The sequence below is a fragment of the Diadema setosum genome, chromosome 1 (genome assembly GCF_964275005.1).
Source record: "Diadema setosum chromosome 1, eeDiaSeto1, whole genome shotgun sequence".
Lineage (NCBI taxonomy): Eukaryota > Metazoa > Echinodermata > Echinoidea > Diadematoida > Diadematidae > Diadema > Diadema setosum.
The window spans coordinates 31,445,653-31,464,421 of NC_092685.1; the positions used below are offsets into that span (position 1 = coordinate 31,445,653).

An 18,769-nucleotide genomic window follows, 5' to 3' on the forward strand; every position below is an offset into this window, starting at 1 on the left:
CAAACCCTTCTAGTACTGCTAACATTCTCCAAAAGTTCTAAAATATGCATTTTACATGCCAAAAAAGTTTGATCAAGCACTTCCGTACTAAATTACTGCCATTTCGTGATCTAAATTCCAATGAACCGGTCTGAAAACTGTAGCTAGAAACCTGGAAGTAGTGTAGGTTCAAACTTATTTCCTTATTTTTGTCAACTTGCCGCTGCACAATATTAGTCCCTTCTGCATACTTCCTGGTGATTAGGCATAACAAAGTCAGTTCCTCCTGCACGTTGAGAGTGGCAGCCATTCTATACATGACTACTAAAATTAGGAGACACATCTCAACAACTTGTGTGATACCTAGTCAAAACACCGCTCCATATCTCTTGCTTGGCTTTACACCACCTTCGGCATTCCCCCCCCCCCAAGTACTTTACATGTACAAATGTCTCTCACTACCATGTACAGGCTCTACAATGTGTATGATTCACTCAACGGGACAGAGAACATTGTAATCGTTGCATTCAGAACAAACAACACTGGAGTAAGGGAAAATCCCATTTGATATCATAATTTGCAGGGTATTACTCATACTTTTTTGATTTTAGAGGTATCAAGTACTGACAAACCCAAATGGTTTATAAAAATCTAAGCGCATCAATGGATATTCACTGGGCACTTGTGCAGTAAGCCCCTTACAGGACAAGTTCACCTTCATAGACATAGAGATTAAATGAATGCAGCAATATTAATAGAATGTATCAGCGAGAGTTTGAGGAAAATCAGACAATCTGTTTTAAGTTATGAACTTTTAAAGTTTCTGCTCGGTCACTGCTGGATGAGAAGACTACAGATGTACTACAGCTTGTGATGTCACATGTGTACAACGATATAAAGAAAATATGTGACCCGCCAAACAAAAGGATCCTAAAGTCGCTGACGGCTAAGCCGAGAAAACCAAGTTTGAAGTCAGATCATCAAATTCGGTCAAAACGATAGGATTTCTATTTTTGGCAGAATTTTGTAGTCTAAAGTATTGTCTACGATCTGCCGAAATTTTGAAGCTAAATGATCAAAGGAAAGGCAAGAAATTAGCGTTTTTCTAGGCAATGATTTTCTGACATTCAACGGAACAGAAGCGTGCCCGAAGATTTGGATTTAGCGCCGCAGCTACAGTGTAGACTCTGCCCCTAGCAACGAGGGAGAGATCTTATTGGTCAGTGCATGACATTCTGGTTACTGATTGGTCGTGCGCAGACCATTGGTGCTAAGCTTGAGTGAACATCGCGGAGGTTGCTACAGCTGTAGGAGCATACCTTCTATTGTCAAGAGGTGAAAACTGTTTTGCCTCCCCTTGATCATAAAAGCGTCGGATGGAAAACTTGATTTCCTAAACCACATAATCATTAATATCTCCGCAACAGAGTATTTTTATGAGTCGTGTTATATATGAAATCAAAGTGGAAGAGCAAGGGAATAATGTCAGTCATCTTCAGAAAATTGTCCTCTCCCGACTTTCGGATCCTTTTGTTGTAGCGGGTCACATATAAAGAAAATTAAACAATTTTTCACTTTTTTCACATAATAAAAGAAAACTTGACTTCCCTCTTTCAGTAGGCAAGGGGGAATAATATCACCCTTAACATACATCAGTGATGAGTCGAGGAAAAGTGCACTTTTTAAAAAAAGCAAAATTTGGTGAAATTCTCTCTATTTTCCTAAAAGCATTGTACGCATGTGACATCATACACTGTAGTCGTCTTCTCATCCAGCAGTCACTGTGCAGATACTTTAAAAACTAAACTCATACTTTAACTTTTGAATGAATTGTCCAATTTCCCCCAAACTTTCACTGATGTGTTCTACTAGCACTGCATTCACTCAATCCACATGTATATGAAGGTGGACTTGTCCTTTAAAGGACAAGTTCACCTTCATTAACATAAGGATTGAGAGAATGTAGCAATATTAGTAGAACACATCATTGAAAGTTTGAGGAAAATCGGACAATCCGTTCAAAAGTTATGAATTTTTGAAGTTTTTGTGCAGTTACTGCTGAATGAGAAGACTACTGCAGTGTATGATGTCACATGCATACAACAATATAAGGAAAATATACAGAGAATTTCACAAAATTTCATCTTTTGAAAAAAGTTCACATTCCCTTGATTCGTTACTCACATATGTTATGGGTAATATCATTCACATTGCCTTAAGAAAGAGGCAAGTGAAGTGCTCTTTTATCATGCGAAAAAAGTGAAAAATATGTTGAATATTCTTTACATCTTCTTTATACTGTTGTACTCATATGATATCACGAGCCTTTGTAGTCTCCTCATCCAGCGGTTCCAACACCAAAGTTTTAAAAATTCATAACTTTTGCATCCAATTTTCCTCAAACCTTCACTGATGTGTTCTACTAATATTGCTGCATTCTCTTAATTCTCATGTTAATGAAGGTGAACTTGTCCTTTAATGTTGCAACATAAGACACTGAGAAAGCACTGAAGCCACCAAATGGTGCAAAAACACACAAACACACACACACACACACACACACACACACAAATATGGTAGCATTGATCTGTGCCAGGCACAAACATTGAAAAAAGATACTCTATGTTTCACAAGCCATCTTTTCAACTATGAGGCTGTCACAGCATATACAGTTGAACCTCTCTTATCCGGCCTCCCTTTATCCGGATCTCTCTATTATACGGACGCAATCTCGCCGTGATTTTTTTTTTCTTTTTTTATAATTACGGGAGGAAAGGGGGATTCCCAACTCCTTGAGAACTCCTACACAAACACACATGAATTACATATTACTTCCAACATTAACATACACCTCTATTTTGGGGTCTGTTACCGAGTGTAACAATGAAAAGGTAGCAGTATACACATTACTACATGTGGTACTACAATGGGCTACATCAGTACATGTGTATTGTGTACATGTATAAAGCATTGAGTCTCCCGTATCCGGCCAAATCCCTTATCCGGATGAGCCCCGGTCCCGACTTGTCCGGATACGAGAGGTTCAACTGTACATTGTAATTATTTTGTAGGTCATTGATGAAAGTGATATCATTCAACATCAAAACCATAACTCATCAGTGCACACAAAGTGCTATTGGCCAATATATTAACAGGCACTTGATAACAGCTGTATCAATTGCATGTATCAGCATGTTGTGTGGAAACATGCAGAACAGAACTTGATTTAAACAATACACCCCCTCCCCCAGCAGTATTGTTCTCATCACACAGATTGGTTTGTTTATGTGTTGTTGTTGTTGTGTGTGTGTTTTTTTTTTCAACACCAAAATATCTAAATTTGGTTCTATTAATGATTGAATATGTGTACTACAATGTCTACTTCAGTGTATTTTTGGACCAAAAAACAACAACATAAAACAAACAAAATGAATGTACATGTAACTACCTTTGTAACTAAGTCTTTGGGACTAGCAACTTTCTTTCCTTATATCCAAACTTTGTCATAGCAGAATATAGTATACAAAGATAGGGAGAATGATTTTGGTACCTGAATATCTACTAGGGAATAGGGAATAATGGGAGTGTATTGTACAATGTACCAACTTTAGGTAAATTAAAGTATTCTGTGAACAAGATATAAAAGGTATCAAATGCAATAATTTATGTGAAAGAAAAAGAGCAGTGAAGTGAATTATTTTCATTTTTCAAAACCAAGTAAGAGAGTGTCGGTACTCAAATTCTTGCAGTAAATATGAACACATTCTGGCTAAAAATTATAAATGCACATCACATTGTGTCTCCCATCATATGACTAAAAGAAAATAACAATGCCTTTACCTGGTTGTTGCTTTAGGTGGTTTACCTGTATTTTTCCTGGCTCCAAAAAGCTATACAAACAGCATAATGCTTGTAAATATCTGAAAAAGTATTTCAGGGATGATATTGAGGTTTGTTGAAAAAATTGGAAGTCAAAATTTTCAGGTGATTTTGATACATGGAAAAAGCAAAATGTGTGCAGACTTGAGAAAAAGAAAATATGAAATCAGATCTAAATCTACAGAATATCATGCATGGTGTTTGGGTGTATTTACATAACCCCATACATGTAGTACATACGTTGTATAACATGATGAAGTTATACACAGAACAAAGAGGACATTATGCAACAAGACAACAGCAAACTGTTCAAATGATTTTCCATGAGCTAATCACAGTGAAGAGAATCTTACCTCTGAAATTAGCATCAAAACTCAGGTGGGTCCCTAAAACAAGAAACACTATCACAGGTTACATTGTACATGGACACATGCCAAAGTTTTCAGACAGAAAGCTATCCTCCAAACTAGGAAATGTCTGCACTATTGTTATCAAATTCCAGTTTATTAATGAATGTGAGCTACTCCAAAACAGACTGAAGGTGCTCTATGCCACTGGTCTATTGATATTCTGTGATAAAAAGTAGTACACTGAAAATTTTGAAAATCCCTGATTACAGGAGGTCAAGAATACTGGCCTCTAGAGCAGGACCAAGGTCTAAAAGTCAAACAAAATTCAAGAACTTTACTCCATACACACAAATAATTCAGAAAACACAGTACATAACAGTGTACGACTTCATCACTACTAGTGTACATTATCTAATATAAATGAACCGAGTATCTTTTCAAATTAAAGTGTTAGCAAGCAAGAACTTCATACTTATTTTGCAGGTAAGACCATGTTAACAACTTTGCATCGCATAACAGTTACTTTGGGAGGAATCGTCATCAATCATGCGACTGAAACTTCGATAGGAAACTTTTAAGTCACTGTATATTCCCACTCTTCCCATTCTTGAGAGACCCTGGGAAGACCTTGTATGTAGAAATACAAGAATAAAACAACAACAACACAAAAAAACCCCAGAATCATTTTAAAGACTTGATAGCGTGGGAAGACTGTGTATGGAAGGTTGGCCTGACTCAGATATAATATTCGGGAATCCCTGTAATGAACTATGTACAGATTAATACAAAGTATGTCACACACACAGCCAAAGAATCTCAACTGGAATCAAACATTTACAGACGAGTGTGAGCCCCCAGCGCACATATTTCGCTGATGGGCAATTCTGCTCTTAGCAGACCTGTGCTAGTCACAGTTTTTGAATACTGTATCCCGGCGGGCAGCCAATGAAGATCGATTCAATAAGACCAACCTTCTCGCTACATACACTGTAGTCTCCTAAGTTACTGGGTATTTGAATTGGCTGGCTTTCAAGGAGCTTTAGAATGAGTACATGTAGTCCTGTACAATAAAAGGGCACTAGAGGGCAGTAGACAGCTGATGGTGCTGGTAAACCGTCGGGAGCGATTTGTCCTGCACTTTATCATTCAAACTGTTGATGCTTGTACATGTATGCGTACTCTAAGAAGAGAAAAGTGAATATCATCCTTTTTTGGGGAGATGGGGGAGAGGGTTGGGGTAATCAAGGAGGGGTAAAAAACTACACGACAGTCATGAACACTGGATTATCAATAACTGGTCTTGTACAGCATCTTACATGTATGCTGCACTAGCCCTCTTTTCCATATTACAAACCTACAAATGCATTTGAATAAAGCACGAGCAGGACAAGAAAACAAATGTTCAGACAAACTTGAACAGATTTCAGATTTTCAGGGGGGTGTTTCATCAACGTTTGTCGGCGCTGACAACTTGAATCACCATAGTAACAGTCAGTGACCAGAGCATCTCAGCCAATCAAAACCAAGGATTTTGCTGAAATTGGTCAGCGCCGACAGTTGTCGGCGCTGACAAGCGTTGATGAAACACCCCCCTGGACAGGATTTGAAGGAAAACATTCATTCTATCCCATGATATTGTAATGACACAAGGTATTCAGTGAAGACAAGGAAGTCAAGCAAGTTCTATGTTTTGTGATTAAATGGGGCCCTGCCTCAGTGGGCAACTTTATTTCCTCCAGAAAAAGGAACATAGATTAACATTTCACAAAGAAAAAGGATAGATTCATACACTGCATTCTAGATTAGATTTTAGTTGTTTTTATGGGCTTCATGAACCCAATTAACTCAAATTTCAAAATTTAGTGTTTTTAAAGAGCAAAGTTTATTCAAAAACAAAACAGGGAAAGAATGAAGAAATTCAGACAAACCCTGCCTACTCCCACACCAATATGGTTTAGTACGCCTCGCCCAGACCGTCAATATGGGAGGATCAAAGACCCGCGCACTGATACCATTAAATAATGTTCAGTCATTCTAGAAAGGGGAGTGTGGGATGCCAACTCCTACATTGTACATGTACATTTACTAAACCCAGCAGGCAGGAATATCATTGAAAAGGAAGGGAGATTACAGTGCAAAGACAGTAAAGAAAACAGACAGCTAGGGAAGTAGGGGGCGCTACACTCCTCATTCACACAGAATAATGATCATGATCAGTCAGAAAGATAGGGATTTTGAGGCTATGGACAGGGCAATGCCGCATTTGAACAAGATAACCTCTAGAAATTTCCAGATTTTTAATTTTATAAACTGTATGACAAGTTGAGAGGCGAGAATATCATCAACTCACTCTCTTCCATATTCATAGACATATATAATGTTCAATGATAGTTTGGGGAAAATTAGCAAAACTTCACAATTTGGAGTTGTGTATCCTTATCCAATTCTGAGTGGGCTCTCTTTTGACTCACCTTCAACTGGTCCATAATTTCCCTTTAAAAACGATGCAGTCATCTAGATCTACCAAGGGCAAACAATGTTAAAGCAAACAAGGTTTGAATTTTAACTAGCAATACAAAAACTCTCCTAATTTGATTACTAGATCGTCTGGCCCCAGAATTACTGTTTCTGGTAGTCGGGGTTTCTACACCAGTCACCGCGGTTCACTTGTGTCTGAAGATCCAAGTGAAGTGTTCTTCTCTTTCAAAAATATAAAAAGGGGAAAAAGTTAAATTGCTCCTCTGCGAACCTGTACCAATTACAGATCGAAAATGAAATCGGAGTCACAGAAGACTGGACTTAGTTCATAAGTGAGCTGGGTTACCAAGAACTAAGATTTCATAGCCTTGTGAGTTGAGACTTGGCTTTTATACATGTAACTTTACGAGATACATACTGTAAGTGTAACTTGTGTAACGAAAGACAAGAGGGTACCCACCGTCCTGGCATTGTCTGCGGAGTTCCTGGGACGATGCTGCAGCAGTCACTTGAACTGGAGATGTCTTGAATCTACTTTACTTTTCGTCCTGCGCCAGATACTCCTACATTCTGCTGTTCGTTGGGTCATTCTCTGAGAATGCATGAAGATTTTCATGAGTTTTTCGACCAGTCACCCACGGATTAACTCGACACGGAGGTAGATTGGTTTGGAGGCGAGCGGGTGGTCCCGTCAACGAACGGCGGGTGAAATCAATGGTACATGAACAGCGTCGACTGCACAGTTCGTGCATAAGCAAACTACCCATGTACGATTTGAGGGATCCTAGCCAGCCGCAGTGGATGGATCGGAGAGCGAGAGGCTAACGGGAGAGGAGCCGATGAAGTGTGACATGGGCACGCGCGGTATACACACACACACACTAGGCTGTGACTAGCTGTACATTGCTATACCCTCACACACACCACGCAGTGAGCATACACGTAGTTCATAACCACACACTTCTACCCACACACAACACACAACACACACATATACACATAGATGAACACAAGCAATCTCTGTTCATTATGCGCCACTGCTACTACGCACATCATCCCTATGGCATGAATGTAATGCAGTTTCTCGTTGTCAGAGTCAACCGGCACGCGTGATATGAATATTCATTACGACCTCCAAGCATGCACGCGCACATTTTGTGATTTGTGGGGGAGCAGGGACAACTTGTAAGGGAGGGGTGGGAGTGGGTGAGGGTTTGGTAAATGAGGGGGTGTAGAGGTGAGAGTAGGGGGGGGGGGTTGCTGTCAACAACAAACTACTGTATACCGTTGAGTGTTGCTGGAATCAGAAAACAACACAGAAAATAACATCAGCAACTCCAATCTATAATATTCGATGTTTTCCACAATGCACAGGGCTAATGTAAATGGTTACTTTTGGGAATTTTGCGAATAACAGTTTGGCCGCATATCAAAGAACCACTACCGGATATCTTGTCTTTGTCTATAGTAGTATTTTGCAACATTGCCAAGTTGTATAAAATGTGCTAAACCTCAAACTTTCTTTGCGACTTGTCATGACTGATGTATTACCGTAAAAGTCTAAATTTTTTTCGCATTTTGTACGCAACCAGAAACTATAGCGCGAAAATAAAAGCACGCGAATATTTTTGCTTGCCATATATGTTCCTGTACTTGGTGTCTTGATTCCACGGAATTAAATACATGTGAAACTCGCAAATTACCAGATGTATTTTCCCAGTTGTTTACAAGAAATCATACAGTCCATGATTATCCAACTCATCAACGTTACGCATATCACCTTCCACGTACCCGAACAATTTTCGCGAAAAAACCCATTATGTTCACTGGGCCCAAGTATTGGAATGAACTCCCTACGAAACTTATAAGTTGTGCCACTGTAATCTCATTCAAACGAAAATTGAAGCAATATCTTCTTAGCAGCTACATTGTACGGCATGCATAGTGTATAGTCCTAGTTGCTCTGTATTTTGCCCCTTGTCTATCCCTTATTAGTAGTCCGGCAGGATCCTAACCATGAACACTATTTTTGATCAGTCTGCCTGTTGCGCTCTTCATGCACCTATTGTTCCACTCAATTATCGAAATTCTCGCGCGTGGCAGCTGTCGGTTACCATGGTCATGCGGCCTGCTTGGTTTTAGGACCCATGCTGGAATGTTACTCCTGAGCTTTATTGCCCTAGTACCCGGTATCATTTACATTCACGATAAATCTCATCATTATTCCACCTACTTATCTATGCCATATTGTTACGCCATTTTCTATACTTCACACCCCTTGAATCTCTGCAATCCCAGTTGTTGTTCTACCAATGTCCTTACTTGTAGTAGGTTATATTGTTACAACATGTGACCTTTCTGTATTTTATTTAGTGACACTTATCTAATTGGATTTTTTGTTTTGTCTTAATCGGTTCCCCCAGTTATAGTTGGTCTGTACCTGCTAATGCTTTTACGCAGGCCCCATCATATTTTTTCGCATCACGACCACAGTTCAATTTGCATGTATACAGACCTTGTGTTTAAACCAAATCAAACTTTTTTACATTCCGATGAAGTCTCATCTAAATTATGTTTTGTATAATTTTCGTATGTATATACTTTATTGTGATATATGTGAGAAATATGAAAATAAATTGAAATTGAAAATTGAAATTGAAACTCTTCTTGCCCGGCCAAGCGCAATAAATTAGTTGCGCGAAAATATCCACTTTTACAGTATACGAGGAATTCATCTCAGAATCTGGGTTGATGTAAACTCAATTGATGACATCAAGTAAGTAAGCGAAAAAATGCTTATTTTTAATGAGAAAAGTCATTAAAAAGTTTGAATATGACAGTATACCATCTCACATGAAGTTCAGCAGCAACCTTTAAATATCTGTTGTGGTCACATGACAATGAAACACCTGTTAGGAATTCTCATTAGTCATCTGCGCATGAAGACTAAAATACATTATTTTTCACCTTGTTTGGTAGCATCAACTTTTCTCCTTATTGGAGCACAGTGGCAGATCCGGTGCGCTCCCCACTTTAATTTTTCAGAAAATAAAAGAAATAAAAGAAAAACAAAATGAAAGGGGCGCATAAGCCCCCTTTGAGTTTTGGATTGTAGTGGCACCAGACAATTGCCTTGAAGCCTGTTGTTGTTGTTGTTGTTTTTTGCTTGTCAGCAGATGGAACCCAGAAGAGACAACAGAAACAAGAAAAAAAAAATGTACGGGAGCTTATTTTATCATTTTTTTTTTTTGGCTGACTAAACCCAAAGAAGCACCAGAAATATTTTTTGCGTCCCCTACCCCCACCCTTTACAGAATTCCCGATTCCACCTCTGGAAGCATGTATATGCAAATGGCATATTTTTAATACATGAACAAACATCCACATTGTGAATCATCATGTGGAATTTCACAAACAAAATGGGCTTCTTTTGACAGGAAAAAGTAATGTATGCATTTATGACTATGTTTTACATATCATATATGTTAATTCATGTTAAACAAATATACCATGTACTGAGAGCCTCTTGTTAAAAATTGATTCTGAAGTGATAGGAATAGCACTATTTTCCGAGGGCATAGATCCACAGAAAATAGTGCTTGCCCTGTCACAAAGGAATTTATAACGTCACTGCAGGCCTGAAATAGTTCATGATATAATTTGTTTATATCCTCAAATAAATCTTTTAAAATTAAAAAGTTTACAAAACTTTTTCACATAGACCCTACAATAAATGTCACTCCAGTTTGGTTGTTTACATGCATATTGCAGCACAGACGGTCAGCATACCGCACTCGGTGGATACATGATTGATATCGTGTGTGTGCATGCCTGTACTGCCCTACTTTGGCAAAAGGAAGCAAGTGACAAAAGTGACATTTCTCGTAAAAGAGCAAAATGTGTCTGTCATTTACACTGACGTCAATGGACTACAGACTGTATCATGATGTCTTATGTAACATATCTCTTAGTAGGATGAGTGTTTCTGCATGAAATTTGGCCTGGAAGAAGAGCTCATTATGTGAATTATGAAAACATCAATAACTCAAATTTGGATGGTATGTCAATTGCTTCCTTTTGCCAAAGTAGGGCAGTGTAGCGTAAATCACATGGTGTATATATTCAGCTGTGCATGTGCCATTATCTGTGTCTGTACTGTGTGCGCGCGTGCATTCGCGTGTGCATGTTGTCACCCATGTGTATATCCTCATGTGTGTCATCTTTTGACCTTTTTCATCTAAACTGTGCATGTGCTATTGAAAGTGTGTGTGTATAATCATCCAAGTGTATATCCTCCTTTAACTCTTTATGTGCCATGGTCGAAACCCCTTGTGTGCCACGTTATTCTGAGACACGAAGGTAGTATGCTTTGAGAAAGAATTATGTTTTTCCAATTCGTATAACTTCTACAAATTTCTTTTAAGATGGGCATAATAGTAGGCAAAGTTAAAGAGGAATGCCAACCTTTGTTTCGATATAAATTGTATGACGACTCTACTGTATATTTTCAATTTTTCTTTTGAATGACCAGTTGCTACATTACTGTAAAGGCATGACTTTTGCACATTAAACCGTGACAGAAACTTAGAATGTACGAGCAAATCTAGTTGGGAACATCGCTTCATAGTCGATCTCCACATAGAATGCAAGCCGTATATGGGAGGAACAAAAGCACGAGAGACGCTTTCATTGTGCCGCGGGATTAGCAGTAATTAGCGGTTTATCGATCGGTCTTGGCAGCTTTGTTTGTTGAGCAGAATATGCGAAGTTGGCACGCCGTCGACTGAGTCGGAGGTGCGAACGTGGCACATAAAGAGTTAACCGGGTATATTCACCTGTATTATGTACCTGTGTGAGCACCCAGATGTGAATATACTCCTTGGTGTGTACATAAGAATGTGTGTATTGTCATGTGTATATCATCCACCTGCAATCTGCCCACCTGTGCACCAATCTCACATGCGCGCACACACACACACACACACACACACACACACACATTCTCTCTCTCTCTCCCCTTCTCTTTCACTCTAGGCATGCATGTTCTACCGAAGGGAGATTCCCTTGTAATACAACCCTGGTTTTCAAGGGGCATTCCAGATGATTTTCATCATTTCACATCATGCAGTACATAAATAGACAGCTCCTTGTATAGATTTGTGGATTTTATTGTGGTCATTGAGCAGAGAAACAAATACTCTGAAAAATAAAGATATAAAACAAATTACACTGAACAATGTTGATGACATAGGAGCCTCACATATTTCAGAAATGTGACAGTGTATTTCCATTACAATACTGTTTGCTTAACAATTTCACCTGTGTAAAATCTATGCATGGCTTCTTCTTTTGTTCTGCTTCCTTGAACCCCCACTCATGCATTCTTACGGTGAGGCTGCCATGTCATCACCCTCGTTTGTTGTAATTTGTTATAGATTTTGAAAACAATCTTATTTCTCATCTTAATCACTGTAAATTCTGAAACTCTGCACTCAGTATAACTCATGTTATGCCCCTTGGTTAAGTTCACATATAAATAAGTTTGTGTCTTGCTTTTGATTTGACCACTACCACATATTTGCTGTAAAAAAATGTCCACCCTATCAGAATTTTAGATTTTGTCAAGGAGGAACTATATTTGACATGAGGCAGTACAGTTTGATGCTCTTATGAGACACCTTGTTCAGTTACCAGGAATCAAGAATATTTGTACCTCTGGAAAAAAAAAGGAAAGCAACCCATCCCATTTAAGAAATGGGGTAGGCCAAGAGATAAGAGGACAGATGGAGTGGGGTGGTGGTGGCCACTTGATCATTACACTGTTTGCCACAATCATCTCCACTATACAACTCTTGTGTCTCTCCTCATTATTTGTATCAGTTGTATCAATGGTATTGGTCTGAACACCTGCACGTCCACGGGTGTAACATTTTCTGGAGGCACTGCCCGGATGGTGTCGTTTGTCTTCATGTGTCAACCAAAAGAGAACTAGGACCTCACCATCCAGTGAAACGGACCAGGAGGCCCTGACCTAACCCAGTCTGAGGCCGAATCATCACCCAGCCCAGCAGTCAGGAGGACCACCAACAACAAGGATGGAGTCCCTAATCTAGGACGTCACCCAACGCCTACAGGGGTTCAGTGAAGAGGAGCTCAGCGTAGTGCTGGTGGCCCTGCAGTTCAAGGAGGAGGAGGTGAGTAAGGCTAGGTCAAAGGGTAGGTTAGGGGTATTGAGGCTGGTTAATAGGCACCTTTATAGTGATGAGTTGGCAGAATTAGCTGACCAAGGGGAGGCTGTCTGAAGGCAAGTGTCCACTGCTCTTGGGACAAAGAGTACACCGAGGGAGGATAGGCCTACTCAAGAAATGAAGCCAGAGTCACCGAAGGTGGAGAACACAGCCATTCCATCCACTGAGAACCAGTGGAGACGAGAATTCAAAGTATCAGGGCAGATCGGTAAGGCAGGCCAAAAAGACCGGCTCAGCTTTACCAGTCTTATTCATCAGTTGCAGCGGGCTAAGGCAAAGGGCTACAAGGACAAGGAGATAATAGAGGCAGTCATTTGTTCCATGGTTCTGGGCCTCACCCTCCATGTGTACCTCGAATCAAAGACAAATTTGGACCTACCAACCCTACGGCGCCTTCTACCCTCCCATTACCAGAAGAAGGAGGCAACAGAACAGTACCATGACCTCAGTAAGGCAGTACAACAACTAAAGGAGACACCACAAGATTTCATCCTTCGGCTACTAGCTCTGCGACAGAAGATCCTCTTCTCTTCTCAAGAGGCAGGATCAGCTTTTCAATACAACTACGACCTCGTACAAGGAATGTTTCTGCCTTCTGTCCACACTGGCATCTCTAGTGAGAGCATCAGACATGACATCAAACCTCTCCTCAGTGATCATAAAATCAGTGATGAAGTCTTACTGAAGAAAGTCAATGTTGCCACGCACAATGAGATAGAAAGACAAGATAAACACAAAAAGGCCAATCTCCACACCCAAGTGAACGCAGTACCTGGGAGTCGCCATGAAGAGCGCGCTCCCCCGGCTCCAATGGATATGAAGCAGCTTCGTCAAGAGATCAAAGCACTGATTAAGGCTGAGGTCACCGCCCTCAGGGGAGATGGTGTCGACCGATGAAATCCCAGGCCAGGCTGCCAACACCGTTTACCAAAGGAATGGGGTTGCCAGGAATGCAGGAAGAAAGGGGAAGGAAGTCGATGCCATCAATGTTTCAAATGTGGAGAACTTGGCCACACTGCAAAAGGATGCCTGGGAAATGCCTCGGCGGGAATACCTGGTTCACCACCCTTGACCAGGGCAAGTCTTTGTCACACCATGGGGCCTTTACGAATGGAATTGTATCCCGTTTGGCCTTACCAACGCACTTGCAGTTTTCCAGCGGTGAATGGAGAACTGTTTGGAAGACATGAGTGGAGACATCTGCACTGTATACCTTGATGACATCTTGGTATACAGTCCGACATTTGACAATCATGTTGCCCACCTCCAGCTGGTACTACAATGACTAAAACAGAAAGGCATCAAACTCAAGCCAGCAAAATGCAAATTCTTCCAGAGACAGGTGAAATATCTTGGACGGATTGCATTAGCAGAGGGTCACCATGCAGACCTGAAGGACACCAAAGCTGTGTGAACCCTGAAGGAGAAGACACCAGCCACAGTGGGAGAACTTTGAAAGCTGCTTGGACTTGTAGGGTATTATCGCAGATATATCCCAAACTTTTCCCAGTGAACTGCATGCCTTTACCAACTTCTATCAGCAAATTTCATCCAGCCAAACCCTGTCAAGGAAAGAAACACGAAGCAGAAAGTGACAAACTCACTCCCATCAAGTACATCAATTCAGTGGAAGGAATGTCACCGTATTGCCCTCTCATCCCTGATCAATAGCTTGCTCCAGGCCCCCATCATGGCCTACCCAGAATGTGGAAAATCCTTCGTAGTACACCCAGATGCTTCCCAGGGAGGGCTGGGAGCAGTGCTATACCAGAAACAAGATGGCAAGCTACGCGTCATTCCTATGCGTCCCCTTCCCTTACTCCTGCTGAGAAGAATTACCATCTTCATTCCAGCAAATTGGAATTCTTGGCACTGAAATGGGCAATATGCAAGCTTTTCCAGGATTACCTATACTACTCTCCTCCCTGTTGTCTTCACTGATAACAATCCATTGACCTGCATTCTTACTACAGCAAAGTTGAACGCTACAGGACTACAGTGGGTCGGCAAACTTGCTGATTTCCAGTTCAGCATCAAGTACCGCCCAGGAAAGAGGAACGGGGATGCCAACACGCTGTCCAGGGAGTCACTCAGTCTCCAGAGCATGAAACACTACTCTGAAGAGATGCAGCCAGTATTTCAGGCAGTGAGTCACGGCATCCAAGTAAATGAAGAGGTACCATGGAACGTGACCCTATAGGGACCAAGAGCCCTAACTGTCCAGGTGGCCGATGCCCACATTTCTACTGCCCTCCCTCAATTGACCTTGGGTGAAATCAGAGCTGCCCAGGAGGAAGACCAAACTATATCCATCATCCTTGGTTTGAAAGAAAGGAAAAAGCACATAACAATGTCCGAAAGGAAGAAACAGATGACCATGAACAAGAATTACATGAGGATCAGCAAAGACACAACATTCCCCCACTACAACCACCCGATCCTGTAGTGAGTGTCACCCCACCACGATGTCGTCAGCCCCCTTCGAGACCGACATATGACAACTTGGGTGTCCCAACCTACCAAACTCAACCAAACCTCATGCAGATACCAGCTGCAACCTGCAACTCGCAACATGTAACCAACTCTCACCCTTTCCAGCCCCATGTCCCCCCTTTCATACCTCAGGCCTATCCTATGTCTCATCCTCCCCTCTATCCTCTGTCTCCCGAGTATTATCCAGTTACTAACACGCCTAGTCAACAATCGTTGACGTCACTACTGATGCATGGAGTACAGCAACTAGCAAAAACAACAATACAGCCCCATGATGTTTGCTGGGTCCCACCTCGGAAGGAGCCTGCTGTGGTGCCTAAAATGAGCTGGCTGACTGGAGGGATGGGTTCTCAGACATATGCCCCGACATGTTAGCCGGCTAGACAAATTGGAGAAGAGTACATGTTTTCGGACTGTAGGCATAAAAGTTTAGAAATTGACCCTTTTCCTTATAATGCACTACTGAGAACGCATATCGAAAAGCAGGAAAAAAGCAGCATTATGATTAAGGATGGAGACTGCTTTGATTACAGAGTGAAACGAGTATTGTAGATAATACTGCGCAGTGCCCAGAAAGAAGCCTTGATTTATAATAATTCATGACGAAGTGTCAGTGAATGCTACGAATGTAAGAGGGCATGATGATAGCTATCAATAATGGCTCATCCATTCCATTAACATTGTTCTGTAATATGAGGTATACATACCTATCTCGGTCGGTATAACATGGGAGATCCAGGGGATCTGAGTTGGGACCAGTCAACACCCTCACTCAATTATTACTCACGATCGGAGTGAAGTACAGGATAGTTGCCATGAATCTGTCATGTCAGTGTTAAGTCTAAGGTAATCATAATCATAGGACGCTGATTTTATTTTAAAACCACACTATCAATGGTAAGAGTTACTGTGTGTCAATATGGTGCTGTGGTGAACATTTATCGTTGGCGGGGGAAGGTGTTATGCCCCCTTGGTTAAGTTCACATATATATAAGTTCATGTGTCTTGCTTTTGATTTGACCACTACCACATATTTGCTGTAAAAAATGTCCACCCTATCAGAATTTTAGGTTTTGTCAAGAAGGAACTATATTTAACATGAGGCAGTACAGTTTGATGCTTTTATGAGACACCTTGTTCAGTTACCAGGAATAGAGAATATTTGTACTTCTGAAAAAGGGAAAGCAACCCACCCCATCAAGAGATAAGAGGAGAGATGGAGTGTGGTGGTGGTGGCCACATCATCATTACACTGTTTGCCACCATCATCTCCACTATACAACTCTTGTGTCTCTCCTCATTATTTGTATCAGTTGTATCAATGGTATCGGTCTAACACCTGCACGTCCACGGGTGTAACACTAATTCACAGTTGTTTGAATGTAAAAGTATGAAAATAATCCGGAGGTCTCCTTCAAAATGGGACAACTGCTACAATCTCCACAATGTGCAACATGTGCTGTGAAATATATAATATGCACTCCCTCAGTCACTTGGACAAAAATCCAATATTTAAACCTGCTTCTCATTTTTACTATGGGTAAAAAGAACACCCATTGATCTCACAACTGCTAACTATTTGTAACATTTCTTAAAGACTTCATAAAGCTACATGTCTGGCACCTCACATTAGAAATCACTTATTATTTCTAACCTGGAAGGCTTCAGTCTCAGATAATGCCTTGGAACAAGCACTTTCTTATCTTTATTCTGTGATTTTCTTTTTCCCCCCCAGATAAATGGCATGTCTGACTGCTAGAATCAAAGATATACAGACAAAGCCTTAGTCACAGTGCCTAATACAGTGGACTCCTGTTATAATGAAGTCCTCGGGACCAGCAATTTTCTTTCGTTATATCGAGATTTTGTTATAACCGAACAAATAAACAATAAAGAACAAAGAGCGGATAATTTTGTGGCCTGAATCTTTACTACGTTGTAACCGGAATTTCGTTATAACCGTATTCGCTATAATGGGAGTGCAACTGTATTGGAGAACAGAAGTGTTGAATACCACTGCAAAAGGCATGATTTGTAAGTGTGGAGACATCTGATTCGACTGAAGACCACAGGTGATAATCTGGAATAATTCAAGATACAGTTATGATTTCCCCCTTTGCAATGCACTACCTACACTTCAGATAGAAAATCTTCTGTATCTGTCACTGGAGATAGATACTGTACGAGCTGAAATTTTCGCGTACAGATATTTTCGCGAATTGCTACTTGGAGGACATTTTCGCGTGTTGTTAATTTCGCGGTTGCGACGGTCTAACTGAACGTAAGTATTTGCGCGTTGTTATTTTCGCGTGTTGTTATTTTCGCGGTTCAAAGGCGATTCGCGAAATTCGCGAAAATAAAACCACCGCGAAAATTTCAGCTCGTACAGTATTGCATCTGTACCTCAAAAACAGGCTGACAGGTGGATTCGGGAAGGGGGGGGGTATGTTTCATTTCTTTTTTTACAGTCTACTGAACGGCCTTCACACTGCTGACCTTCACACCTGTATGTCTATCATACTATCAGATACAATCGCAGGTCAGCCGTCCTCTGTTACATGAAACTCAGAGTTTAAAAATGTGCAGTGGTGTTCTCGAGATCTGATCATGTACATGTACATAAGCTCATATGGATCTTCTTACCTGTCAGACATTAGCTTTAGTTTGTGTGTCTTTTCTCTCTAAATTAATAAATGGTTAAGGGACACAATGGGGCACGGGGCACTGAACATATCATTCACTTCAATTTCATTTTAATAACATAAGAGGAACATATTGTAATCATTGTTGTGACAAAATATCACCATCACCTATTTTCAACAGAGCGTTTTATCTCCATACAGCCCTTATTCATTGTGAGATGGAATAATCTCACTGACGTGGTAATCACTGTGGTAGCCCTAACTGCTCTGAATTCATGCCAAGAGAGACAGTGACTCAATAATTGTAGCATTCTCCTCTTCATTTGACCATCAAATACTTGAAAACCAGAAATATTCGCGGCATGACATTTTTGCGAATTGGAGCAGACAGTCTTTTTCATGGTATGAAATTTTCGCAAATTACCACTGGCATACACTTCACATGGATTAGATAAGAATTTTCACATGCATTTTAATTTCGTGAATCTTGGCTCTCACAAAATTCAAGAAATTAAAATGCACATGAACATTTCTGGTCTTACAGTATGCAATCATATTTGTGTGTGTGTGCTTCATTCACCAGGGGAACATCTTCACATATTGGCACAAATATCCGGAAACTGCAAGCGCAAATGAATATGAATTCAGTGTCCTACAAGCTGTGTTGTGGCATTTTTGTGCCATTGTGACATTAAAAAAA

At 40.6% G+C, this 18,769-nt stretch overlaps 1 protein-coding gene across 1 annotated transcript in view; it reads right to left on the bottom strand.

Moving 5' to 3' along the window:
• LOC140229752 (uncharacterized) overlaps window positions 1-7,371 on the bottom strand; it is a 28,955-nt gene extending 21,584 nt beyond the window's left edge. The window contains exon 1 of the mRNA XM_072309990.1: window positions 7,147-7,371. Coding sequence (XP_072166091.1) covers window positions 7,147-7,157 — 11 coding nt within the window. The 5' untranslated portion in view covers window positions 7,158-7,371. The remainder of the gene's footprint in view (window positions 1-7,146) is intronic.
• Window positions 7,372-18,769: the final 11,398 nt, after the last annotated feature.